At 41.9% G+C, this 22033-nt stretch overlaps 3 protein-coding genes across 53 annotated transcripts in view; 2 read left to right on the top strand and 1 right to left on the bottom strand.

The window, feature by feature from the left end:
- The window catches only part of LOC309628297 (uncharacterized protein), a 105357-nt gene that overhangs the window by 58400 nt on the left and 24924 nt on the right, over positions 1-22033 (top strand). For 9 of the 23 annotated variants that reach the window (XR_014244354.1, XR_014244355.1, XR_014244356.1 and 6 more), the window contains one exon: positions 15676-15780. The exons of 6 other annotated variants lie outside the window; for them this stretch is intronic. Coding sequence is in view for 2 of the 17 variants with exons in the window: in XM_082391220.1 (XP_082247346.1) it covers positions 15676-15780 (105 nt within the window). In the remaining 15 variants the exon portion in view is untranslated. Of the gene's footprint in view, positions 1-7916; positions 8797-12632; positions 12719-15675; positions 15781-17285; positions 17627-22033 lie in introns of those variants that run through there. 8 more of the 23 variants (XR_014244370.1, XR_014244372.1, XR_014244369.1 and 5 more) reach the window with 7 other exon arrangements.
- Positions 416-5471, top strand: LOC309628293 (zinc finger protein 250-like). Its single transcript, XM_082391207.1, has one exon. It carries the CDS (start codon positions 748-750, stop codon positions 1132-1134), a length of 387 nt encoding a protein of 128 aa, XP_082247333.1. The 5' UTR covers positions 416-747; the 3' UTR covers positions 1135-5471.
- The window catches only part of SEC31A (SEC31 homolog A, COPII coat complex component), a 73514-nt gene continuing 62018 nt past the window's right edge, over positions 10538-22033 (bottom strand). For 16 of the 29 annotated variants that reach the window (XM_082391082.1, XM_082391083.1, XM_082391071.1 and 13 more), the window contains 6 exons: positions 20968-21006; positions 19407-19465; positions 17634-17897; positions 15130-15249; positions 12627-12698; positions 10538-11127 (listed from right to left, as the gene is read on the bottom strand). In XM_082391082.1, coding sequence (XP_082247208.1) covers positions 10948-11127; positions 12627-12698; positions 15130-15249; positions 17634-17897; positions 19407-19465; positions 20968-21006 — 734 coding nt within the window. In that variant the 3' untranslated portion in view covers positions 10538-10947. Of the gene's footprint in view, positions 11128-12626; positions 12699-15129; positions 15250-17633; positions 17898-19406; positions 19466-20967; positions 21007-22033 lie in introns of those variants that run through there. The other 13 variants (XM_082391062.1, XM_082391067.1, XM_082391076.1 and 10 more) reach the window with 2 other exon arrangements.

Genomic DNA, 22033 nt, shown 5'->3' with positions numbered 1-22033 from the left:
GTAAAATCCATGGCAGTGGAAGCAGTTGCCCAGGGAAGGTAAGAAAAGGACTCAGGATAGACTTCTAGTGAACTGCTATTTGTGAGAATAGCAAAGAAAGAGAAGCCAGTGGTGTGGACAAAGCAGGACTGATGAGAGATGGGGAAGAAGCAGCAGAGTGTGGGAGAGCAACCTCGAATATTACAGGAAGGCTGGGGAGGCTGGGAATGAAGAGACCACTTCCTACAGAGGTCATCGCTGACCTTTGCCAAGGCCTTTTCACTGAGTGATGGGAACAGACCTTACACAGAGGTGTGTTTAAGAATAAGGAGGAGGAGAGACAAAGAGGGGGAGGAGCCGGGCGGGGGCCGCCCCGCCCACCGTGCGCGGGCTGGGGCGGCCGGGTTCCAGGTTTGGGCTTCGGCGGTGAGTCCGGCGCGGCGCCGCTCCGAGCCCGCTGAACCGCGGAGCCCGGGAGCTGTAGCCTCGCCCCAGGCAGGCCGGGCGGAGTGGTGGGTGGGCTTTTTCCGCTTGCCCGCGCGGCGCCCACCCAGCTCCCCTGCTTTATTATGGATTGACCCGCGCGCCCGGGTCCTCAAGTCAAAGCAGAGCGTCGGCGTCCCCGGGAGGCCCCCGTCCGGCCAGCCTCGTAGCTGACGCCGCTGAGGGGCCGGGGCTGGGTCCGGACCCCCCGGGCCCGCCGCCCTCCCCTGCCGGCTCTCCTCTCCGCAGCCCTCTGCCCTCGCCTCGGAGGGACCGGGAGCCGGCATGGCGGGCAGCTCCCCGGCCGCCGGGCCCCAGGGCCTGCTGACCTTTGGGGACGTGGCTGTGCACTTCACCCAGGAAGAAGGGGCACGTCTGGACCCGGGGCAGAGGGCCCTGTATAGAGACGTGATGCTGGAGACATACAGGAACCTGGCCTCCCTGGGAGTTCCAGGATCCAAACCAGATCTGATCTCCCAGCTGGAGCAAGGAAAGGAGCCCTGGGGCTCGGACCTGCTGGGGGCCCAGGAAGGAGAGACCGCGGGAGACCCCAGCACAGCAACGCTTCCGACACCAAATGTAGGGGGTTCCTCACACCAACCAGTCTCCACCGCTCTGCACATCAACTGGGTGTCCTACAATTTAGTTCTGACACTGACCACGCGGAGTTAGCGCAGACCCTGCCCTTGAAGGGCTCAGTCCCACAAGACCGCCCCCACTTCAGGTGCCAATCACAAGGCCAGGCTGGCACCTGTGCTTCTGATCGACCAGCTGTAGATTGGAGGTTCCCACGACCCCATCCTTGGGCTTGATTAATACGCTAGAACAGCTCAGAACTCAAGGAAACACTGTACTTAACAGTTACTGGTGAGTTACCGGTTTCTTATAAAGGACACAACTCAGGAAAAAAAAAAGAATAAGGAGGAGGAGGGGGACTTCCCTGGTGGTCCAGTGGTTAACCCTGCACTTCCAGTGCAGGGGGGGCAGGTTCGAACCATGGTTGGGGATATAAGATCCCACATGCTGCGCGGCTCGGCCAAAAAAAAAAAAAAGAATTAAGGAGGAGGAGACAAGCATGGCATACCTGTGTAAATTAATTTTCAAGAAGCTTGGCAATGAAGAGGAGAAGGACAGAGAGGTGAAGTTGAGTGTGTTTCTGAGGAATCTGAATATATCTGCTGGGTTAGGGAATGGTAATGAAAGGTCAAAGTTCAAAAATATAAGAAAGAGGATGCTTGAAGGAACTATTTTCCTAAGGTTGGGGGTTAGACAGGATGGGATCAAGTGATCACATGGTTGGCTGAGCTTTGAAGAGAGGGACAGCTTTTTCTTGACACTGGAAGGAAATGAGGATGAGGGCGGATTTAGCTTGCAGAGTGAGCCAGTAAAGTGAGGCAGGGTGCTGTGATTGAGGGCTGGTTTGCTCTGAAGGGAGGTCAGATCACCTGCTAGGTAAGCAGAGTGGGAATTTGGTAGAAAGCTGGGGAAAAGTGATGAAAGATTCCAGGAGCTGTTGAGCAGAATGAGAGAGGAAGCTGACCAAGACCCCTAAAAGGTTGTAGAGCCAAATTAAGGGCCCAAGTAAGAACGGAAGCCACAAGCTCGTAAGGCGCCAGTCTGCACAGTCATGGTGACACAGCCTCACTCGGCAGTCGGATGGGATCTCCAGATGGAAGTGGGGATGGGGGCTTGATGGGAGGACAAGAGAGCCGGGTGACTGAGGTGCTGGTGAGACAGAAGTTTGTGAGGAGTCCAGGCTGGGGAAAGGGGGAGGAAATGTGATCAGAAGGAAGCAAAGAACTCACAGGTAGTGGAGGAAGCAAAGGCATTGAGGTTTTGAGGAAGCTGAAGGGTAGATTTCTATCTGTCAGGCAATGAGAATAAAGGAAGCAATGGCCACTGTGCACCAAGAGTGGGATTCGGAACTTAAGACCTATGGTGGTCGAAGAGTTTCCAACGATAAACTCCAAGGTGAGGCCACAGGGTTATATAGGAGGTGGCGGTCGCTGGAGCTGAGGAGGCTGAGGTATCTGGACAGCACCTCCACGGAAGACTGAAGTCCCACAGGGAGGCATATGGGTTTAGCTGGAGAAGATTGTGAGCCAGGTGCCCAAGGGCTGTGGGGAGGCTTCCTAAACAAGGACAGGTAACAGTTCTCAAATGTCAATGAACAGTTACAAGTTTACAAACACAAACTACAAAAGGGCAGCTCTGAGATGTACTGGCAGAAAACCGTCACAGCCAGAATGCCTAGGTTCTGGCCAACAGTATGTGCCTCGGAGTAGAAGTTGCTTCAGGTAGGGAGAGAAAGAGGACAGGAGATGAAAGTGTTGGATGGCAACACTACCTATAAAAACTGTGTGTGAGACTTGCTTGTGAGGTGTGTGGGCTGGCGTGGTCAGGAGGCCTTCATGGAGACGGTGGCAGCAAAAAGGCCCTGAAAGATAGAATGACCTGGTAGCAACTCCCAGTTGGAACGCTGTGCCAGAGACGTCTCAGAGATGGGAGTGAGCCTGGCAAAGTATCTAGCTAAAGGGTTAATACAAGATTTTTAAAAATTGTATAAGAAATGTTTGTGGAGGGACTTCCCTGGTGGTCCAGTGGGTAAGACTCCGCACTCCCAATGCAGGCGGCCCTGGTTCGATCCCTGGTCAGGGAACTAGGTCCTGCATGCCGCAACTAAGACCCAGCACAGCCAAATAAATAAGTAAATAAATTAATTTAAAAAAAAAAAAAGGAGTTTATGGAGAAAATGCAAGCTCTGGGGAGGAAGGAAAGAGGAAGAAAAGATCCATTCTTGAAGTAAGAGATTTACAGTGATTCTCATGCCTGTGGTTTTCTTACGGAAATTTAGATTTTGGCTACAGGAACTACAGTGTTGTGAAAATGATCCAGGTTTGGCATCTGGAAACCTGGGTTTGAGTTTGGCTTCACCACTCTGAATTGGCAAGTCTGAGTACTCTGTGATTTGGGGACCATGACAGTCTCTTAGATCTTCAATTTCATCCTACATAATGTAAGAATTAAGACAGCTCCACGCTGGGAATACTCTGTGCAATTTACCTAATAATCTAAACTTCGGTTTTTTCATGTGCTAATAAACGGAGATACCCCTTACCTCACAGGAACAGAGCTCAGGACGAGGTCTGATACCTAGTTAAGTGCTGAATAATGTTGGTATTTTATCGGTTTTTAATCATACCAGAGAGATAGACTCCACGCAGTTACGAAACCTGCCTGGCCAGGACGCCAGGATGCTTCTGGGGGCCCCAGACTGGGAAGAAACGCATCCCTGGGTGGGCTAGAGGGATTCAGACCTTGAAGGAAGGGATTCTGGCTGCACCAGGATTCGTTTGCTCTGAAGGGAACTATGAAATAACATAAAATCTCCTGCTCTACTTTATCAGAGGTAATCATTTAAGGCAACTCCTTTGGCTCAGGAAGGAATGAGCTCTGCAGCTCTTGCAGATTAAAGGACGGGGGGTTGCCTCTTGGATGAGATGCATGGACAGCAATTTCAAATGTAAACCTCTTTCTGCTCCCAGAGTAGGAAAACCACTCATAGGCTTTAGATTAGAGTGATCTCAGGGGAGCATAAAGTTGGGAAGTTAGCCTCCAAGACTATGGGAGGATCGGTTTTGAGATACAGCAACACCATGGCATACTAGAAATTTAGTCTTCTCAGCTTCCTTCAATCACAGGAGTGTTGTCATCTCTGCTTCTGTACTAAATGGATTGGAATATTTTCCCCATTAAGATTTTATAGCAGTGGATGAGGGGAAGCTGTTCCTCTGAAAGGAATGCGTCTATTGCTTTGGATGTGAAGAGAGGAAGGGGTTTTCTTTTAACAAAACCCCAGCCTTACTGCTTAAGACTCTTCCCCCATTTCCTGACCACTCTTCATAGAGTGCTCCAATTTGGCAGCAGGAAACTGGGCACTGGAAATAGCCAGATCTGAAGACCCTACTTCGTAATTCATAGATAGGAGAGGGTCTACTTAGTGAAAAACCCAACCCAAACCTGCCTCTGATATCACCTGTCAGTGACATGCTGCCCCCTGCATCTTTCCAAGTTATCTTCAGTTTGAATCAATCAAGAGTCCTTCCTTAAGCATCTATCGATTTCGCCTCCTCTAGAAGCCAGCACGGAGCTCAGCTCCACGGACAGAGGAGTGCATGGCTGCGCTCCTGGAACTCACAGCCCGGGAGGGAGGCAGAGAGGGATCAAATAATCCCTACAGGGCGTGCATGCACAGACGCTAACCAGTGCTACGGAGGAGTCACTCCTTTTTACGACCCAGCCGTGACACGTGAACATTTGTCAGTACCTACGCCACATCCCCCTTTGACCAACAGCTGCCTAGAAACGAGGTCCACAAACCAAAACAAGGTCCACACTCCTCCCCACTCTCTCTCCCTGCTCCCAAATCCCAGCTCTCTGAATGAACAATCCCTATTGTTGTGGCAGAAGAAAGACAGTGCTGATGAGGTTTTCACCCACATCTCTTCCAGCTCTCCCGTCCCTGTCCTCCGACAACACCCACCCCATTTTCTTTTAGGATAGTTATTTTGGTTTCCAAGGGCAGATGAACATAGAGAAACTCTTATTTACTTCTCAGCATTAGCTGCTGTCATTGTTTCTGTTTCAATGACCTCTTTCTCTTCTTGCTGTGTCCGTTACCACGGGCTGCTCTTAAAGCAAAGGCACTGTGGTTCTCTAGCTTGGAGAGGGCATTTGTCAATAGAGTTCAGGAATGTCAAAAGAGTGACCCAGATTTGCAGCACCAGAGGGAAAACTCATTCATTGTTGAGTGTCCTGTGTAATCAAATATAGCGTATTCTTTTTTTAAAATTAATTAATTTATTTTTCGCTGCGTTGGGTCTTCGTTGATGTGCATGGGCTTTCTCTAGTTTCGACGAGCAGGGGCTTCTCTTAATAGTGGTGCACAGGCTTCTCATTGCAGTGGCTTCTCTTGTTGCAGAGCATGGGCTGTAGATGCACGGGCTCAGTAGTTGTGGCGTGCGGGCTTAGTTGCTCCACGGCATGTGAGATCTTCCTGGACCAGGGCTCGAACCCATGTCCCCTGCATTGGCAGGTGGATTCTTAACCACTGCGCCACCAGGGAAGGCCTAGCATATTCTTGATGTGGGGAACGGGTGTGTAGAAAGGTTAATTTCATGGAAATATTTATCATTGCTGAGGGGGACTCACTACTTAAGGACCTCAAGGCCAAGCAAATATATCTGTCCCAAGACCTCAATTAGAAACTTATTTCTTAAATGCCCGCCTATTCATTTCCAACCAAGGAAAGCACTGCATTGATTGTTCTTCAGAAAAATCAATCAACTCTTCGAGAGGAAAAAAGGTATCCAAATATAAATAGGCTTGAGTTGTTTCTGTTATCTTTCTTCAAAGCTTTGGTACTATCCCAAGATTGTCTTTGGTTCCTTCTGAAGACTTGTAGGTAACATACAAAGACACTGTGGGACAGGTAGATGGGTCATAGACTTCCAGAGCTGTAAGTGAAATTAGAGATCATCTAGTCCTACCCCCTCATTTTACAGGTGAGAAATGGAGGCAAAAGGAAATGGGGTGGTTTGACCAACAGTAAGTGGCAGAGAAGACACTAGAACCCAGCTCTTTGACTCTCAGATCGGTGCTCTGCTTCACTGTCCCTCGTGAAGATGTAATTATAGCAACTGGGATAGAGCGGGCTCTCTAGTAGCTTTTTCTTTTACACGTAGATATTCTTTTTTTTTTTTAATTTTTATTTTACATTGGAGTACAGTTGACTTAATTAAACTTAAAAACTTTTGCACAGCAAAGGAAACCATAGACAAGACAAAAAGACAACCCTCAGAATGGGAGAAAATATTTGCAAATGAAACAACAGACAGGATTAATCTCCAAAATATACAAACAGCTCATGGAGCTCAATATCAAAAAAAGCCAAACAATCCAGTTAAAAAATGGGTGGAAGACCTAAATAGACATTTCTCCAAGGAAGACATACAGATGGCCAAGAGGCACATGAAAAGATGCTCAACATCACTAATTATTAGAGAAATGCAAATCAAAACTACAATGAGGTATCACCTCACACTGGTCAGAATGGCCATTATCAAAAAATCTAGAAACAATAAATGCTGGAGGGGGTGTGGAGAAAAGGGAACCCTCTTGCATGGAATGTAAATTGATACAGCCACTATGGAGAACAGTATGGAGGTTCCTTAAAAACTAAAAATAGAACTACCATACAACCCAGCAATCCCACTACTGGGCATATACCCTGAGAAAACCATAATTCAAAAAGAGACATGTACCCCAATGTTCACTGCAGCACTATTTACAACAGCCAGGACGTGGAAGCAACCTAAGTGTCCATTGACAGATGAATGGATAAAGAAGATGTGGCACATATATACAATGGAATATTACTCAGCCATAAAAAGAAACAAAATTGAGTTATTTGTAGTGAGGTGGGTGGACCTAGAGTCTGTCATACAGAGTGAAGTCAGAAAGAGAAAAACAAATACTGTATGGTAACACATATATATGGAATCTAAAAAAAAAAAAAAAGGTACTGATGAACCTAGTTGCAGGGCAGGAATACAAAGGCAGACACAGAAAATGGACTTGAAATGGGGTGGGAGGGCGAAGCTGGAGCAAACTGAGAGTAGCATCGACATATATACACTACCAAATGTAAAACATTTGGCTGGTGAGAAGCAGCCGCATAGCACAGGCAGATGGGCTTGGTGCTTTGCGATGACCTAGAGGGGTGGGATAGGGAGGATGGGATGGAGGCTCAAGAGGGAGGGTATATGGGGACATGTGTATGTATATGGCTGATTCTCTTTGTTGTGCAACAGAAACTAACACAGTATTGTTAAACAATTATACTCCAATAAAGATCTATTAAAAAAAAAAAAAAAGAATCCACCTGCCAATGCAGGGGACACCGGTTTGAGCCCTGGTCCGCGAAGATCCCACATGCCACAGAGCAACTAAGCCCATGCACCACAACTACTGAGCCACAACTACTGAGCCCGCGTGCCACAACTACTGAAGCCCGCATGCCTAGAGCCCATGCTCTGCAACGAGAAGCCACTGCAATCAGAAGCCTGTGCACCACAACGAAGAGCAACAACCCCTGCTCGCTGCAACTAGAGAAGGCCCGCGCACAGCAACGAAGACCCAACGCAGCCAAAAATAAATACATCTATTAAAAAAAAAAGAAATGGACTAAAAAAAATCAACAGGGTGTGCAGCTCCACTAAAAAAATGATCTCAGACATTACTGAGTAATGATGTTTATACAAAGTTATTCTAGGTGACTAACATTGTTTGCTAAGTAAATACTTTAGCAGGTCTCTGGAAACATTAATCCAGAGTGTAAAAAACATGCACCACGGTTAAACCAAAGTCTGTTTTCTTTTGTTTGATTTTATTAGGTTTTTCAAGGTCTGTCCCAACACCCTAAAACCCACACATTCCGTATCTCCCAGAGGGGAGAGAAAGCAAACAGCTGGAAATTTAGGAGTGGCACAGTCTGACCCCAATCAGCTCGTAGGTGCACTACTCAACATGAGCCTGAGTGAATGGTATGGTCACCAAAGCCCTGAGCAGAGCAGATGCTACAGAAATGTATGTAAAACCAGTGTGCCAGGAAAAGTGGAACTATAAAGCTAATTTGAGCACTTTTTCTTTGTAATTTAGTTTGGTTAAAAGATTTGGAGCATTTATCTGTTAGAGGAAACAGTTAAGAGCTTCTGTGCATAGGCAGTCCTTCTTCACTGAATACTTGGAGATGCTACCTGCCTGTGACTTCTTCAGCATCTGATGAACACCCTGATAGATTTGTCAGGGGTGACATTTGGGAATGCTGCCACCGCAGCAGTTGAACGACAAAGAGGGGTGCATACGTATATATGTATGTGTGCATGTGTAGATGTCCATTCCAAATGAAGTCTCCACCATGGCTGAGCAGTCAACAGATGGCCTTGCAGTCGTTCTTAGGTGAACACAAATCTGGTTCAGGAGACAAGCGGTTATCAGAAAAGTGTTAACCGATCACCATCCCTCCCTTTATCTTTCAGGCAGGTGTTAAATAGAGTACATCTGGTTGCCAGGAATCCTACTGCATCTTTCCGTCCTCCAGCATACATGGGAATTTTCTGAATCCAAAGGAATATACAGGCTTGTTGGGCTCTCAACAGTCAGATGCAGAGCGGTTGTTCCCAACTTTCTCCTGCTGCCACACTATTCGAATGAACCAGCACCTCCATCAGCCGTGCAGCCCACACACATAAAGCTTCTCAGACGGGGCCTAAGGTACATCCATCCCATCCAGCCCAAAAGGTCACGTGCAGAGTGGAGGAGAGGAGCAGGTGAAGTGTGAGAAAGCACGTCCCAGGGATCTGCTATGTCTCCCAGCCAACGCCCAGCCCCACCTACCAGTTTCCCTCGCACCCCTCTCCTTGTTCGCTTTTCTTCAGGAAAACAAACTGCTCTCTTCCCATAATCTCCTGTTATCTTCATACTGCAAGACTAAACTCTATTTTGGGTCCAAGTCTTCTTACCTCCATCCACTTGTAACAGCTGCTCAGATGTCAGTGGCAAATCGTTTGTTTATACTCATACTTGTAAAATCTTTGCGGTTGGTCAGGGCTCCACTGCCACCTATTCCTGTTTCTCATCTTTTGGAATGTTTTTTTTGTAAAACGCTGCCAGTTATACCATTGTCACATCAAGGTAATCATGCAGCCATAACACAAATCCTAACTATAAGGGCAATACATCAAAAATATTACTAGAGGCCAGCCTGCTGTTCAGATGGGGTCTTGGGCTGACACCACAGTCGAGGGTCAGGTCCAGAAGGTCAAGTCGCCACTTCAGTGAGTCGTAGGACCGACTCAGACCACCAAACTCCCAGGGAGCTGATATATCACCCCACTCGTGAGTCTCCAATGCTCATACATGTTATCAAGGTTCTCCTTTTTTAGTTATAAAACTATTTTTATTTTTTAATGTCTTTTTTTTTTTTGGCTGCATTGGGTCTTCATTGGTGTGTGTGGGCTTTCTCTAGTTGAGTCCAGTGGGGGTTAGTCTTTGTTGCAGTACGCAGGCTTCTCATTGCGGTGGCTTTTCTTGTTGCGGAGCACAGGCTCTAGGCACTCGGGCTTCAGTAGTTGTGGCACGTGGTTTCAGTAGTTGCAGCTCGTGGGCTCTAGAGCACAGGCTCAGTAATTGGGGCGCACAGGCTTAGTTGCTCCACAGCACGTGGGATCTTCACAGACCACGGCTCAAACCTGTGTCCCCTGCATTGGCAGGCGGATTCTTAACCCCTGCACCACCAGGGAAGTCCCTATTTTTCTTTTTAAAAGAGGGGTTTTATCTGGTGAGCAGGGTATCCCAGCAAAGGAAATTAAGAGGGTCTTGCAAACTGTGTCACTTAGGCTGCAAAATGCCTGATGAACTGCACTTAGTCCTTGAAACAGCACCTGTCTTCACAGTAGTCACACTTTTTATCTTCTAGTTTTCCAACTCACTTAGGTAAAATTGCTTAAACAACGAAAATTATTAGTATCTAATTCTCCTCAAGATTCTATGGGGACCATTATCTTTTGTTTACCACACTGTTCTTAAGACAGATTACAATAAAATCATTTGACGAAAATACTGTCTGAAAATATGTCGATTCAGGAGGCTGACAGAAGTTAAAGCTTTCTTTCTGAACTTAAACCTCAGAAAAATAAGTAACTTTTAAAAAATGGATGAATAAGTTTCTAAATATAAAATGGAGACAATTCCATCTTAAAACTCAAACAGAATATTGAAAACATTTATTAATAGAAAAAAGTTCAATGCATCCTACAGAATGAAAATGCTCAATCTTTTCCTATAGATACTTAAAACTAGTGATCCCACTTTTCATTAATATTTGCTAACATCTATGTAGCAGCCTCTAGATTTAGTTATTTGTTCAGGACCAAAGTGAAGCCAAAGCCACAAAAAATAGAGATTAAACTAAACTGTGAGTAGCTGTTTAAAAAAAAGACTACAGACACATAAATAGGATTACACACTTTAATCTGATTGACACGGAGGAAGTAGGGAGGACATGAAAGAAATTTAGTTTCAGCTCTGCTTTACACATAACCAAAGGCTCCTTCTCCAAAAAGTAAACTTGAGGTTTCAAAAACCATATTTTATCAGAATACTTCAGGAAAGCATACTATGTATAATCCAGGAAATACAGTATTTGCAGAATAGGAAAATCATCACAGGCAATAAAAGATTAAAACAAAAGAAAGCACCAGGGTTTTGAGCAGGTCTAAGGTGAGTATATCTGCAGAAACCATGTAAATGTTCTTGACTGGCTGCTATGGAAACATGCTAAGGAGGACTGGTCCACATCTTATCGTTTTTTAAAACATGTTTCTTTGGAAAAACGGCAATAGTGGCTGAGAGTGAAGCCATCCTTTAGACACCCAGCTTATTGGCCTGGGTGAGAACAACTTTGAGAACTGGCATAAAAGCAGAGGTCTCACTGAAGTTGCTGGTGCTAACTATGTGCGTATGGATGGTCAATCCTTCTGAGTAGTTTCGAGTCTCAATGCTCCTTGCGATGTTGTGTAAACCATTGATGATTGTTGGTGAAAGCTGAAATAAAGGTGGAATTGAGAGAGAGAATTAAATTAAGGAAGAATTTTCCATGAGACCCTCTATAAACATTAAACCCTGATATTTAAGAGGAGCTTGAAATAAACATTATTTTTAAAATGTATAAAATGGTGAGCATTTCTAGAAAGAATCTCGGACCAACCAACACTTAAGTTATAAAATAGAACCATGACAAAATGATTTATGTAAGGGATTATTTACGAATTATACATGTATGATAAGCCAGGTATTTTCTTACAGAAAAGCCAGATTTCCTTCCCCAAGTTGAAATGTTAATGTCTCTCTCCACTTAAGAGCTTTCTTATTATTTTATTTTAGATAACTTAAATATTTGAAATAACTAAATTATGTTAGATAACTGTCTCACACCTTTAAAAATTTTTCCTATGTACATGAAGGAGTTTCACGATTCTTAATCATGACATCTCAAAGTAGGGGCCCAATTTACTCTAAAACCTTGTGGACAATAGAAACCTTGCACTTCTGGTCCACTGCCATTAGGAGGGCAACAGTCCTCATCATGTACTCAATTTGCCAGTTCTTAACTGCTTTTCATAATCCTGTCATCTCTTAAAATCATAAGACCTCTAGTTTTTTTTTCCCCCCATGTCATTACTTGGCATACATGTCCATACTTTTCAGAGAAGACTTTATTTTGGATCAGTCCATGGGCCACGCCACTTCCATTGTTATATCAACTTTCTCTGGTTTGGTTCTCAGGAGACAAATGGTTATTTTTAGCTGATGGCATTGATATGGGGAATGGGGAATAGGGAAGAGAAATGCTAAAATGCAAAAATGTGAAAAAGTCCCAATTCTTTTTTTTCTCTCCTAGTGCTTTCAATAATGAAACAAAACAATTCTAGAAAGGAATGGAGACGTTGGGAGGGACAAGAGAACAGAACACACAGGGCATTTACTCCTTACTGCCAACCATCTTCATAGTTATACACATTGATCTGCTCAATTTGTGGCTACCTTTGGCTTTGCCTTTGTGCAATAGCTATTCTAAAAGAAAAGGATCAGAGTCTTAGACTATGAAAGAGATTACACATTTGGTCTCTGGAAAACAGAGTATCTGCCCACTCCCTGATTTCTTAATTCAAGGGACATATAAAAATGAGTAGAAGGCCAGTTACCGTAGGACCAGTACAGGCCAGTTTGTAAATCTGCTCTTTGTCATAAAAAAGGTTAAAAATTCTCTCTCCCTCCTAATCTCTCTGTCTCTCTCTCTCTCTCTCTCACACACACACACACACACACACACACACACACACACACACACACTGCCCTAGCCCCTTATCCCCGGTGACTGAAATGTAAGATTTAGACAGAGAAAAGCCCATTCTATGAACTGTCACGATCATTTTGCCCCCAAGCATACTATATATTACATGCAAGTGCTGATGAGACACTTATTTTACTAGCAACCAGGAATAAATGATTATCATAAATCCTTCTTTTCCCCACAAACTTACTGTCTGTTCCCTAAGTTTATCATACAGAAACTCCAAACGTTTGCTGGCATCATCTAGCTTCCTCTTGGTTTGCTGCAGGAGAGAAAAAACAGGTATGTTATGTATGAACAGTAACTTTTATCCCAAGATCTTGCCTTACATCATTTCACTAAACCTTACAGTCATGATGTTGGACAGCTTCATTTTATAAAGAAATGGAGATAGCTAGGACCAAGGAACTTGAACAGATTATTAGAACAGAGATCAGTAATCTATTAAGGCAGGGAGGGCAAGAAAGTGAGAGCCTTCCTCCTAGGGTGCAAAGTGGAGCACTGGCTGATTTCACCGGGACTGCAGCTCACGTGAGGTGAGTGAGAGCCCATCTACTCTGTGTGCACAGGCAACACGAAGGGCCACCTGGAGGCAGCAAGGGGTCAGTGTACTACAGAAAGGAAGGTCTAACAGTTACTGTAAATTAAATAAAATGAACATTATGGGCGCTAGAAGGCAAACATACAGGTGAACTGTGGAATCTCAAAGTACTACTTATACACTCAGTCACATTTGATACATTTAATCCTGTCTTATTCTGGGCCTTTAAAACACCAAAAAAAGGAGAAAATTATCTTTCGGTGGCTTAAGATTATTAAGAGGGAAGTGTTAAAATGAGTTCTTAAATTAAGGAGTCCTCCTACCCTCATCCTAGTACTGTAAGTATGTATAGTGAGAGAAAACTATCCTAAAAGTAAAGGTTTAAAATTATACTGTGATTAACTTCATATCTACATTATGCAACAGGCTTAAAAGTGACACTGCTTTTCAATATTTGCTGAGTGACTACCACGCGCCATGCTGGGACAGTGTTGTGTCTCATGGATCTCATATTCTATTGGGTGGGGAAAGGTACTAAATAAACAATATATTGTATGTCAGATGGTGGTGAGTGCCATGAAGAAAAGTTAACGGGGTAAGGGGGTCAGCAGTGTTGGCAGTATGACGTGGTAAGAAAGTCCTGACGGCTAATGGGGCATCTGAGCAGACACCAGGAACAAGTGAGCAAGAGCTATGCAGCTCTGTGGGGAAGAGTTCCAGGCAGAAGGAGCCACAGGTACAAAGTCTCTGATGCTGACACGTGCTTGGTATGTCTGAGGAGGGAATGTCAGTGTGTCAGAAGAGGAGTGCGGAAGAGGTGACGCCATCGAGGATAACCTTACAAACTAAGCTGTGCTGCAAAATTACGTTGTGCTGTTTGGACATAACTGAAGTGGAAATAAGAATAAAGCCATACTATAAAAATGATGTCAAGTATTGATTAAGATGGACTTTTGTGGAGGGTTCAAAGTTAATCCCACCTAGCTACCAGCAGAAGTCCTGGGCGGTATTTGAACTTCCTCCCCAACTAGTGACAGGAACAGTTTGTCTTTCTCTTCTGCCCAGAGGTCCTGGGTAACCAGAAGGAAGGTGATAGGGTGACCTAGAGGAGGTGAAGCTCAACAAAAATTTATTAAGCTAGGCCATGTACGAGGTGTCCTCCCAACCTCTATTTACATTAACTCATGCCTGAAGGAAGACTGGAGCTTTCCCACATTTTTATTAGGATTCCTCCATTTTGTATGATGAGGACCTCTCTGCCTAGGAGACACTGTACACTTTCCTGTTTAACAGCCTCACCTGTTCTCTGTTCCTAGCTTCGTCTTCCCATCGCTCCCAGAATGCCAGGCGCTAAGGTTTATGTTACCTTTCCCCTGCCTCTGCTTTCCTGACACTTGCAGTGCAGGGAATTGCTTTCCAAAAGACGGGCAGAAGGCTGCACACATTAATACTCAGTGTTTGATGAAACAACAAATTCCAGAAGCTGTTTTTCAAGCAGACAACCGGCCAGTGACTAAATAAACATATTCAATGTTTGTTGGCAGAAAGTGAAATTTCATCTAAAACAAAACTGGCTTTGTGGAACTTTTGTTGTTGCCAATACAGTCATCCTCTAATAAACTGAATAAAATCAGTTACTTTGACTATGAATATGACTCCAATATCTAAAGCACTGAACTATTTTTAAGGTCTTTGCGAAGTTAAAGATTGTCTATCTACTTTTAAAAGCTCTGATGTAAGCTCAGAAAGAAACCCCAAATCTGAGTTTCACCGTTCTGTTGTATTTTTGTGCTAGGCATAAGGTTTGCCGATGAGACTCAGTGCAGCATAGTGGTGGAAAGCATGAATTCTGGAGCCAGACTAGGTTCGAATGCTGGCTCTGCCTTAATTATTACGTAACTGCTTTTTGCCTTAATTTCCTCCTCTGTAAATAAATATGACAAACCTACCTACCATGAGGTTGTTTTAAAGATTAAAGTTATATGTAAAAAGCAGTTGAATGTGTTTTTATATGTACAGCAAACTATATATAAGTGCTAGCTTTACTACTTTTGCATAAACTTTCAAAATACATCTTGTAAGACTTTAAGCAATCATTATAGAAGCCCTCCATAAGGGATTCTTTTAATTAAGCAAAATAAAAAATACATACAGGATCTGTGGCTGAAGAGAGGCAGCGCTGAATAAGATCCTCAAATGTGGTCTTTAGAATGAGGTGTTCATCTGGAATAGGTTTCTTGGTAATTTTTTCTGTTGGCAAAGACTGCACATGCTGGAATAAATAATACCATAAAATGACTAGAAATGACCAGAAGTTACCTATACACAAAGCCCTGAATCTGTGATAAAGAGAAACCAACGACCTTGTAGATAGGCTATTCAAAATCAAATGAAAAATAAACATGTGAAATCACTTGGGATAAGCAAACATGAAAATCAGATATTCAGTAGAAGATATACAGGTACTCTTTCTACAGCTTCTATTCAAAAATAGGATTGGATATAAAGTATTTGATTAATTATGGAACATACATTGATCACTATTTTATATAACTGATGGGAAGGAGACCTGTGCCAGTAGGAAATAAAAAGAACAAGGCATTTACAAAGTTGGCTGGTTGGAGTGGCTGCTTGCTTTGCTTGTTGGCTCATTTTTGTTTATCCTGACATTCTTCTATTCTTTGGTTTACTCTTGGAGGGTGTTAGCTGGGCTATTATCAAACTGCAAGATTACACCAAAGGTGAGGATAGAAGAGACCATGATCTTACTGAATGTACAGATGGGAAAACAAAGAAGGAATGTGTAAGTGTTTAAAGTTTTGACTGATTAGTTCATTCATAGAAAACATTAGGCAATTATGTATTAGGCATTGGCTAGGTATTGGTGAGCCAATACGGAAATGATCTCATCCCTCAGGGAGTTTACAGGCTGATGGAAGAGAAAGTTTTAAAATGTCAAAAATGTATGTAAAATAGCAACTGTGATTAAGTTAACATCACTGGAACCAACAGACAACGTAATTGGGATTTAACTGAGGGGAAGGCTCTTTAAGGAAGTTATATCAGAAGGGTAAGTAGGAGTTAACCAGTTAAATGGGGGAGGAAATGCATTCCAGACAGAAGAACGTGTACACAGGCAGGATCATGATACAAGGGACTGAAAGGGGGTCACTGTAGCTGGAGCAGAGAGAGCGAGCAAGGAGGAGTGTGAGCTGAGAGATTCCAGACAATGTGAAATACTTTGGTCTTTATCCTGAGAACAATGGGAAGCTGTAACGTTTTAAGCAATGAGGAGATGAGACCAGATAAGAGATGGGTCAAAGTAGATGCTGGCAGACCAACTAGAGGCTCCTGCACTGCTAAAGACTGGAGACGAAGGTAGCACGGACTAGACTGGAAAAGGGACTAGAGAAGGGATTTGAGAGAGATTTTAAAGTAATATCAACAAGACTCGGGGATAGCTCTGAAAAACAGGTTAAAGGAAAAAGAATATAAAGATGATGCCCAGGTTTTTGGCTGGATTAAATAGGAAGGGTTATGGTGCCATTAGCTGAAACAGGACACACCAAAAGACGACTAGGTTTGGGAGGAAGACGATGAGTTAGATTCTGGATATGTTAAGTGTGAGGTGCCTCAGAGACATCCAGGTGGAGAGGAAGCTGGACACTAGGGCCTGGCTGAACACACGCATCTGTGCAGCTCTCCCTTTCAACGGTAACTGGGGTTCTGGCCCAGATGAGCACAGCATGAGCACCCAGCTCTAAACAAAAGTGGATGGCTTCACAAACACCACAGACGTGTAATTATAAAAAATTAACAGTGCATATTTGTAATTTTATATATTCTCGTGGAAAGAAGAGGGTCCTCCCATCTCCATCAAAACACTTGTTTTTATAATGCAACTGTCAATGTTTAGAAGTCCCTTAGGCAGAAATCTCTTAACCGCAAAACATAGTCTTGTGGTAGAGATATAATCTTTACAAGTTTGACTTCAGAGAGTCAAAGACAGTAACACACAGAAGAGCTAGTTTTATACTTGGGCAGGAATTGATTTCATCTTATGTTGAGCTGTGACCCAACCTCTTTACTTTTCATGAATAGATCAAAATGTTTATCTTTGTATGTCTAAGTCAGTTATATGGAAATATGATAGATTTTTCATCATCTAGAGCCCTGCCAATTAGCTGTTTGTATGTGAAAAGCAAGCACAAATTTATATCTCCATCTAAAGATATGGCTATATTATTAGCTCTTACACATACACAAGAAAATATATAACTCATTACATTTTCATTTTCTATTTTAAAGGAAAAAACCTTTGGAAACAGCTTCTGCTTAGCAACATTGGATGCAAATATAGATTCAACTGATCTTAAATTGTGGCTAGTGATTAGATCAAATGAAATACTGTAATTGCCAAGTTACTGTTAACATATACTAGTAAATACATAAGCTCCTTCTAGAAAGTTTGTATATGGCCTTGTCATTGAAAAATAATACACATACATGAACAAGCTTAAAAAAAAGGTATTCTTTTTAAGTTGTCTAAATTGAAATCAAATTGAGGTAATAATAAAGGTATAATCATAAAAGTTAAAACGTTAAGAAAACATACCGAAATAGAGCCATCTCCCACTTCCACAGATTTACTGTTACCTGCATGGTATTTCCAATAGGAGCCCCAGGGGCACCTTCAATATTGGGCTTTGAAAAAGACGGAGGCATGCCTGGTTGACTGAGGGGTTGCTGTATGCCGTGGAAGGGCTGGCCACCTGGAAGGTGTGGCTGCGGGAAGGAAGCTTGGCTTGATAGTGGTCCTGGAGCTGAAGGCTGTTGCTGCAGCATCTGTGACTGGGGGTCACCCAAGGGGTTCATGATTGGTGATGTGATGGGAACAGGAGGCGTAAAGTTCTCAGGCATCTTTAAAAAGAAATAAAAGGCACCAAGAGTATGGAAAAAAACGGTATGATGACAACATCTCCTCAGCTTTAAATAAAGGAGTTAGCCATTTGTAGCAACATGGATGGACCTAGAGATTATCACACTAAGTGAAGTAAGTCAGAAAGAGAAAGACAAATACCATATGGTATCCCTTATATGTGGAATCTAAAATATGACACAGATGAACCTATCTATGAAACAGAAACAGAATCAGGGACATAGAGAACAGACTGGTGGTTGCCAAGGGGGTTGGGGGAGAGTTGGAATGGGAGGGTGGGGTTAGCAGATGTAACCTTTTATGTATAGAATGGATAAACAACAAGGTCCTACTGTACAGCAGAGAGAACTATATTCTATATCCTATGATAAACCATAATGGAAAAGAACATATTTAAAAAAGAATGTATACACACATACATGTATAACTGAATCACTTTGCTGTTCAGCAGTAAATAACACAACACTGTAAATCAACTATACTTCAATAAAAAAATTAAAAAAAATAAATAAGGGAGTTAGACTATTCCATGGTTAAATAAATTTTTTTAATAACAGTAGAATACTTTTTAAAATGAAATTTTATGCAGAATTCTAGAGAAAAACATAAAAGTAAAGCTAATCTAGCTAAGAGGGCTGGGAGCTCAAACCTGGACCTTTGTTTCCCCTTTACCTTCCACACTTATCCCATAATGGGCCAAAACCATGGTGTTTTTGAAAGAGGATGTCAAAGTCTGGAGAATTATATCTAGCCATACTGGGATCAGATATGCCAAATACGTGTTTGTGTGTGTTACGGGATCAGATATAATACCTTTTTCCTAGATCATTAAGTGATACCTACTTAATGATCAATCACACTCAAAGTAGTAGATTAAATTTCTGATTATCATTGACCTAATTTTGGGGGGGCGGTTTCATCATTTAGTATCTCCCAATTTTATATTCTGGCCTCTCATTACTATACTTGGGGGACAGAAATCACTAGGAGTAAAAAAAAAAAAAAAAAAAAGGCTTGGGGTAAAAGAAGGAAAGAAGAATCTTAAGTTATGCTCTAACAGCTCTCAACAGTTATTAACATCTAAATGATGCTCAGCTACAAGGCTATTTCTTTTCATATTGTATGTGATAGACACAAATAGTCCCAAATATAATTACAAATTCTTGATTATTGTTAGAACCCAAAACCAAAGTAAATCCTAAAAAAAAACCATTTGAGAAGCATGAAATTTTGTTTCCTACTCTTTGGAAAAGATCTGCTGGGAATTTACATCTTGTTTTTTAAAAAGGGTTTAATTCATACCACCATACTATTTTGTACTTTCTTTCCTTCCCTTCATGGATTAGAAGATGTAAGTTGAAATACACATATTAAGTATATCAGTCAGTCAGCTTTGCCTTTAAAGGAACAGTGACGTGTGGTGTGCTTCAGGGGGCTACATGATTGACAGGACACCTGTAGGCAACTGAATAGACATCTTTTTCTAGTACCTTCTTCTTCTTCGGTACTCTGTTCAAAGCTGGAGGATCATTCCAACCATTCTGAGAACCTATAACAGATAATAGAGGGCATTTTCCTTTAGAATCCTGAAAAGAAGAAAACTAAATTGTGTCCATCATATAATACCTTCAAATTTTACTTTCACCCTGAGATAACTGTCACAGAAGTTTTACCAGCTGAGCTGCTGGGATCACTAGTAGCCCTGGACTCTCAAACTCATTACCTCTAATAATCACAGGGCCTTGGCTTAGAAAGCAGCATATCTTGACATTATTTCCTTTTAAAGTGAAAGAGTTGTACTAAATTTAAGGATAGTGAAGTTTTTATGTCTATATTGGTATACAACCTTCAAACAATTCTCTCCTAAGAAAGACAAAATAAATCACCTGAGTCTGCTAAAAAAAAAAGGCTTCTGATATATTCAACACACAAAAAAAGAATAAAAGTGGCAATCTCCTATTTCCCCAGAGAGCAATTCAGCATACCCAAATCATCCACATGGTAGAAACACTGTTAAAAAAACAGAGCCCAACTACGCAACACCAGTACGTTTTATCACCTTTGCGTTAAGAACAACCTATAAAGTAGAAAAAGGCATTCAAATATCTGTGGTGAGATTCTTTTTTTTAATACCCCCCCCAAAAAAAAAAATTTCCAGGCTGGCAGCAAATATAAAATTAAACTACTGTCACCTTTAGGAAATTTCCTCCTCCCTCAAATCTCCCAAAACCTGTCATCTCAAAGTGAGAAATGAATATGAGTAGCAGAACTCATATTAAGGCACTTAATGCCTGTATCTTTAAAAAAAATTTTTTTAAAACATCTTTATTGAATGCCTGTATCTTTAAAGAAAAATGGACTAAAACATGCCAGAGATAAGATAATTACTAAATCAAAATATAATCATTTTACATCTTATTAAGTTTTGTGTATGTGTATATGTAAAAGCAAAAAATTCTTCTTCTTTCAATAAACATTCTTTCAGTATTTTACTTTTGCTTTATTGATATCTACGATATTAAATCACAACAAAATTGCTTAGCAAACCAAAGAACATAATGTCACAGAAATTTTTTAAAAACAAGATCTTCTCCTAACCAGCATGCACTCATTTGCCTTGATTTTAAAAGTAGAATTAATTTTCTACAAGGTGACTAGGAGACAGAACGCCAAATGAGCCTCAAAACATTCAAGAGCTAATCACAAAATATTAAACCACATGCTGCTATTTGCTTAACAAATTCTTAAAGTTCTCATTATACACAGACTAATCATTCAAATCTCTCCCATCACCTTCTAAGCTTTCTTATATCTAAGACAATCTTGGTATAGCCTTGTCTTTCAGTCTATATAAAATAGACAACTTTTATGATTCAAGATCATTTGTGTCACTATGTTAATTCAGTCAGTTCTAAGATTTGATTCAATTAAGAACTGATCAGATTTAGGGTATTATCGGCTTTAAAGTTCACATGCATAATTGTGAATATCCATTCATTAATTATAGTCAGTGATTCAAAGATTTCCAGATATATTTTGTAACTAATTCACCTTCCAACATAGATGCCTGGTCTTGCATAGACTGATTTTCTGTAGACAAAATGTAAAAGTCACTTAAACAGTATTATCATCAAAGATATTCTAAACTCTACTCATTTTTTTTTGAATTTTTGAATTTAATCTTATTTTTTTATACAGCAGGTTCTTATTAGCTATCCATTTTATACATATTAGTGTATACATGTCAATCCCAATCTCCCAGTTCATCACACCACCACCCCCCCCACCACTTACCCCCCTTGGTGTCCATACGTTTGTTCTCTACATCTGTGTCTCTATTTCTGCCCTGCAAACTGTAAACTCTACTCATTTTATAATTGTTTCTCCTCCATCAACCCCAAGAAAGAAGAAACTTATTTTATAAGGGAATAAAACTTACTTTTTAATCAAGTCACGTGAAATGGCTTCTATCTAATTAAGAAAGTAATCAGTTTGTGGGCAAAGCTAATTCATTTATGAGAGCACTTCCTAACATATTATAACTGTGTCCATTTTAGTATTTTTTAAAGCTGTGAATCCAAATCAGTTGAAGATCTTGCAAAAATGCAGATTCTAATTCACTAGGTATAGCATAGGGCCTGAGATTCTATTGCTTCAGCCAGCTCCCAGGTAATGCCAATGCTGCTGGTCCAAATCCTCTTTAAGTAGCAGGGTTTTAAAGAGAAATGGGAGGATTTCTGCATTGTCGTGCAGACTTCAACACTACGTTGTTAAAGATAATAAGCATGTTAGACGATCTTAACAAGGAGGTGCTACTTTACTGCTGGATTTGGGAGGCCCCAAGGATCTGCATTCTGGAGGAACTGTAATTTCTGGGGTCACACCATGAATATGAGCATAAATGGGAACAGGCCCAGTAAATATGTAACCATCTCATATGGTCTTCTCTATAAGAATATACAGATTTGCAGACTGTTTAGCACAAATCTTCCAGAAATCACTACTTCTCTTAAAAGAACTGAAGTTACTGGCAGTGGACAAGAGGAAAGAAGGCTGAGAACTAATACAGCAATTCCAAAATTGTCGGATGTTCAGGATTGGTCCAGGCCCAGTCTCC

The sequence above is a fragment of the Balaenoptera borealis genome (genome assembly GCF_965194805.1).
Source record: "Balaenoptera borealis genome assembly, chromosome: 4".
Classification (NCBI taxonomy): domain Eukaryota; kingdom Metazoa; phylum Chordata; class Mammalia; order Artiodactyla; family Balaenopteridae; genus Balaenoptera; species Balaenoptera borealis.
The sequence above is the reverse complement of the archived record's forward strand: the minus strand, read 5'-3'. Positions and strand labels throughout refer to the sequence as shown.

Bases quoted from the DNA above. Each gene is read 5' to 3' on its own strand.
- LOC309628293 (XM_082391207.1), top strand. From the start codon at position 748: ATGGCGGGCAGCTCCCCGGCCGCCGGGCCCCAGGGCCTGCTGACCTTT.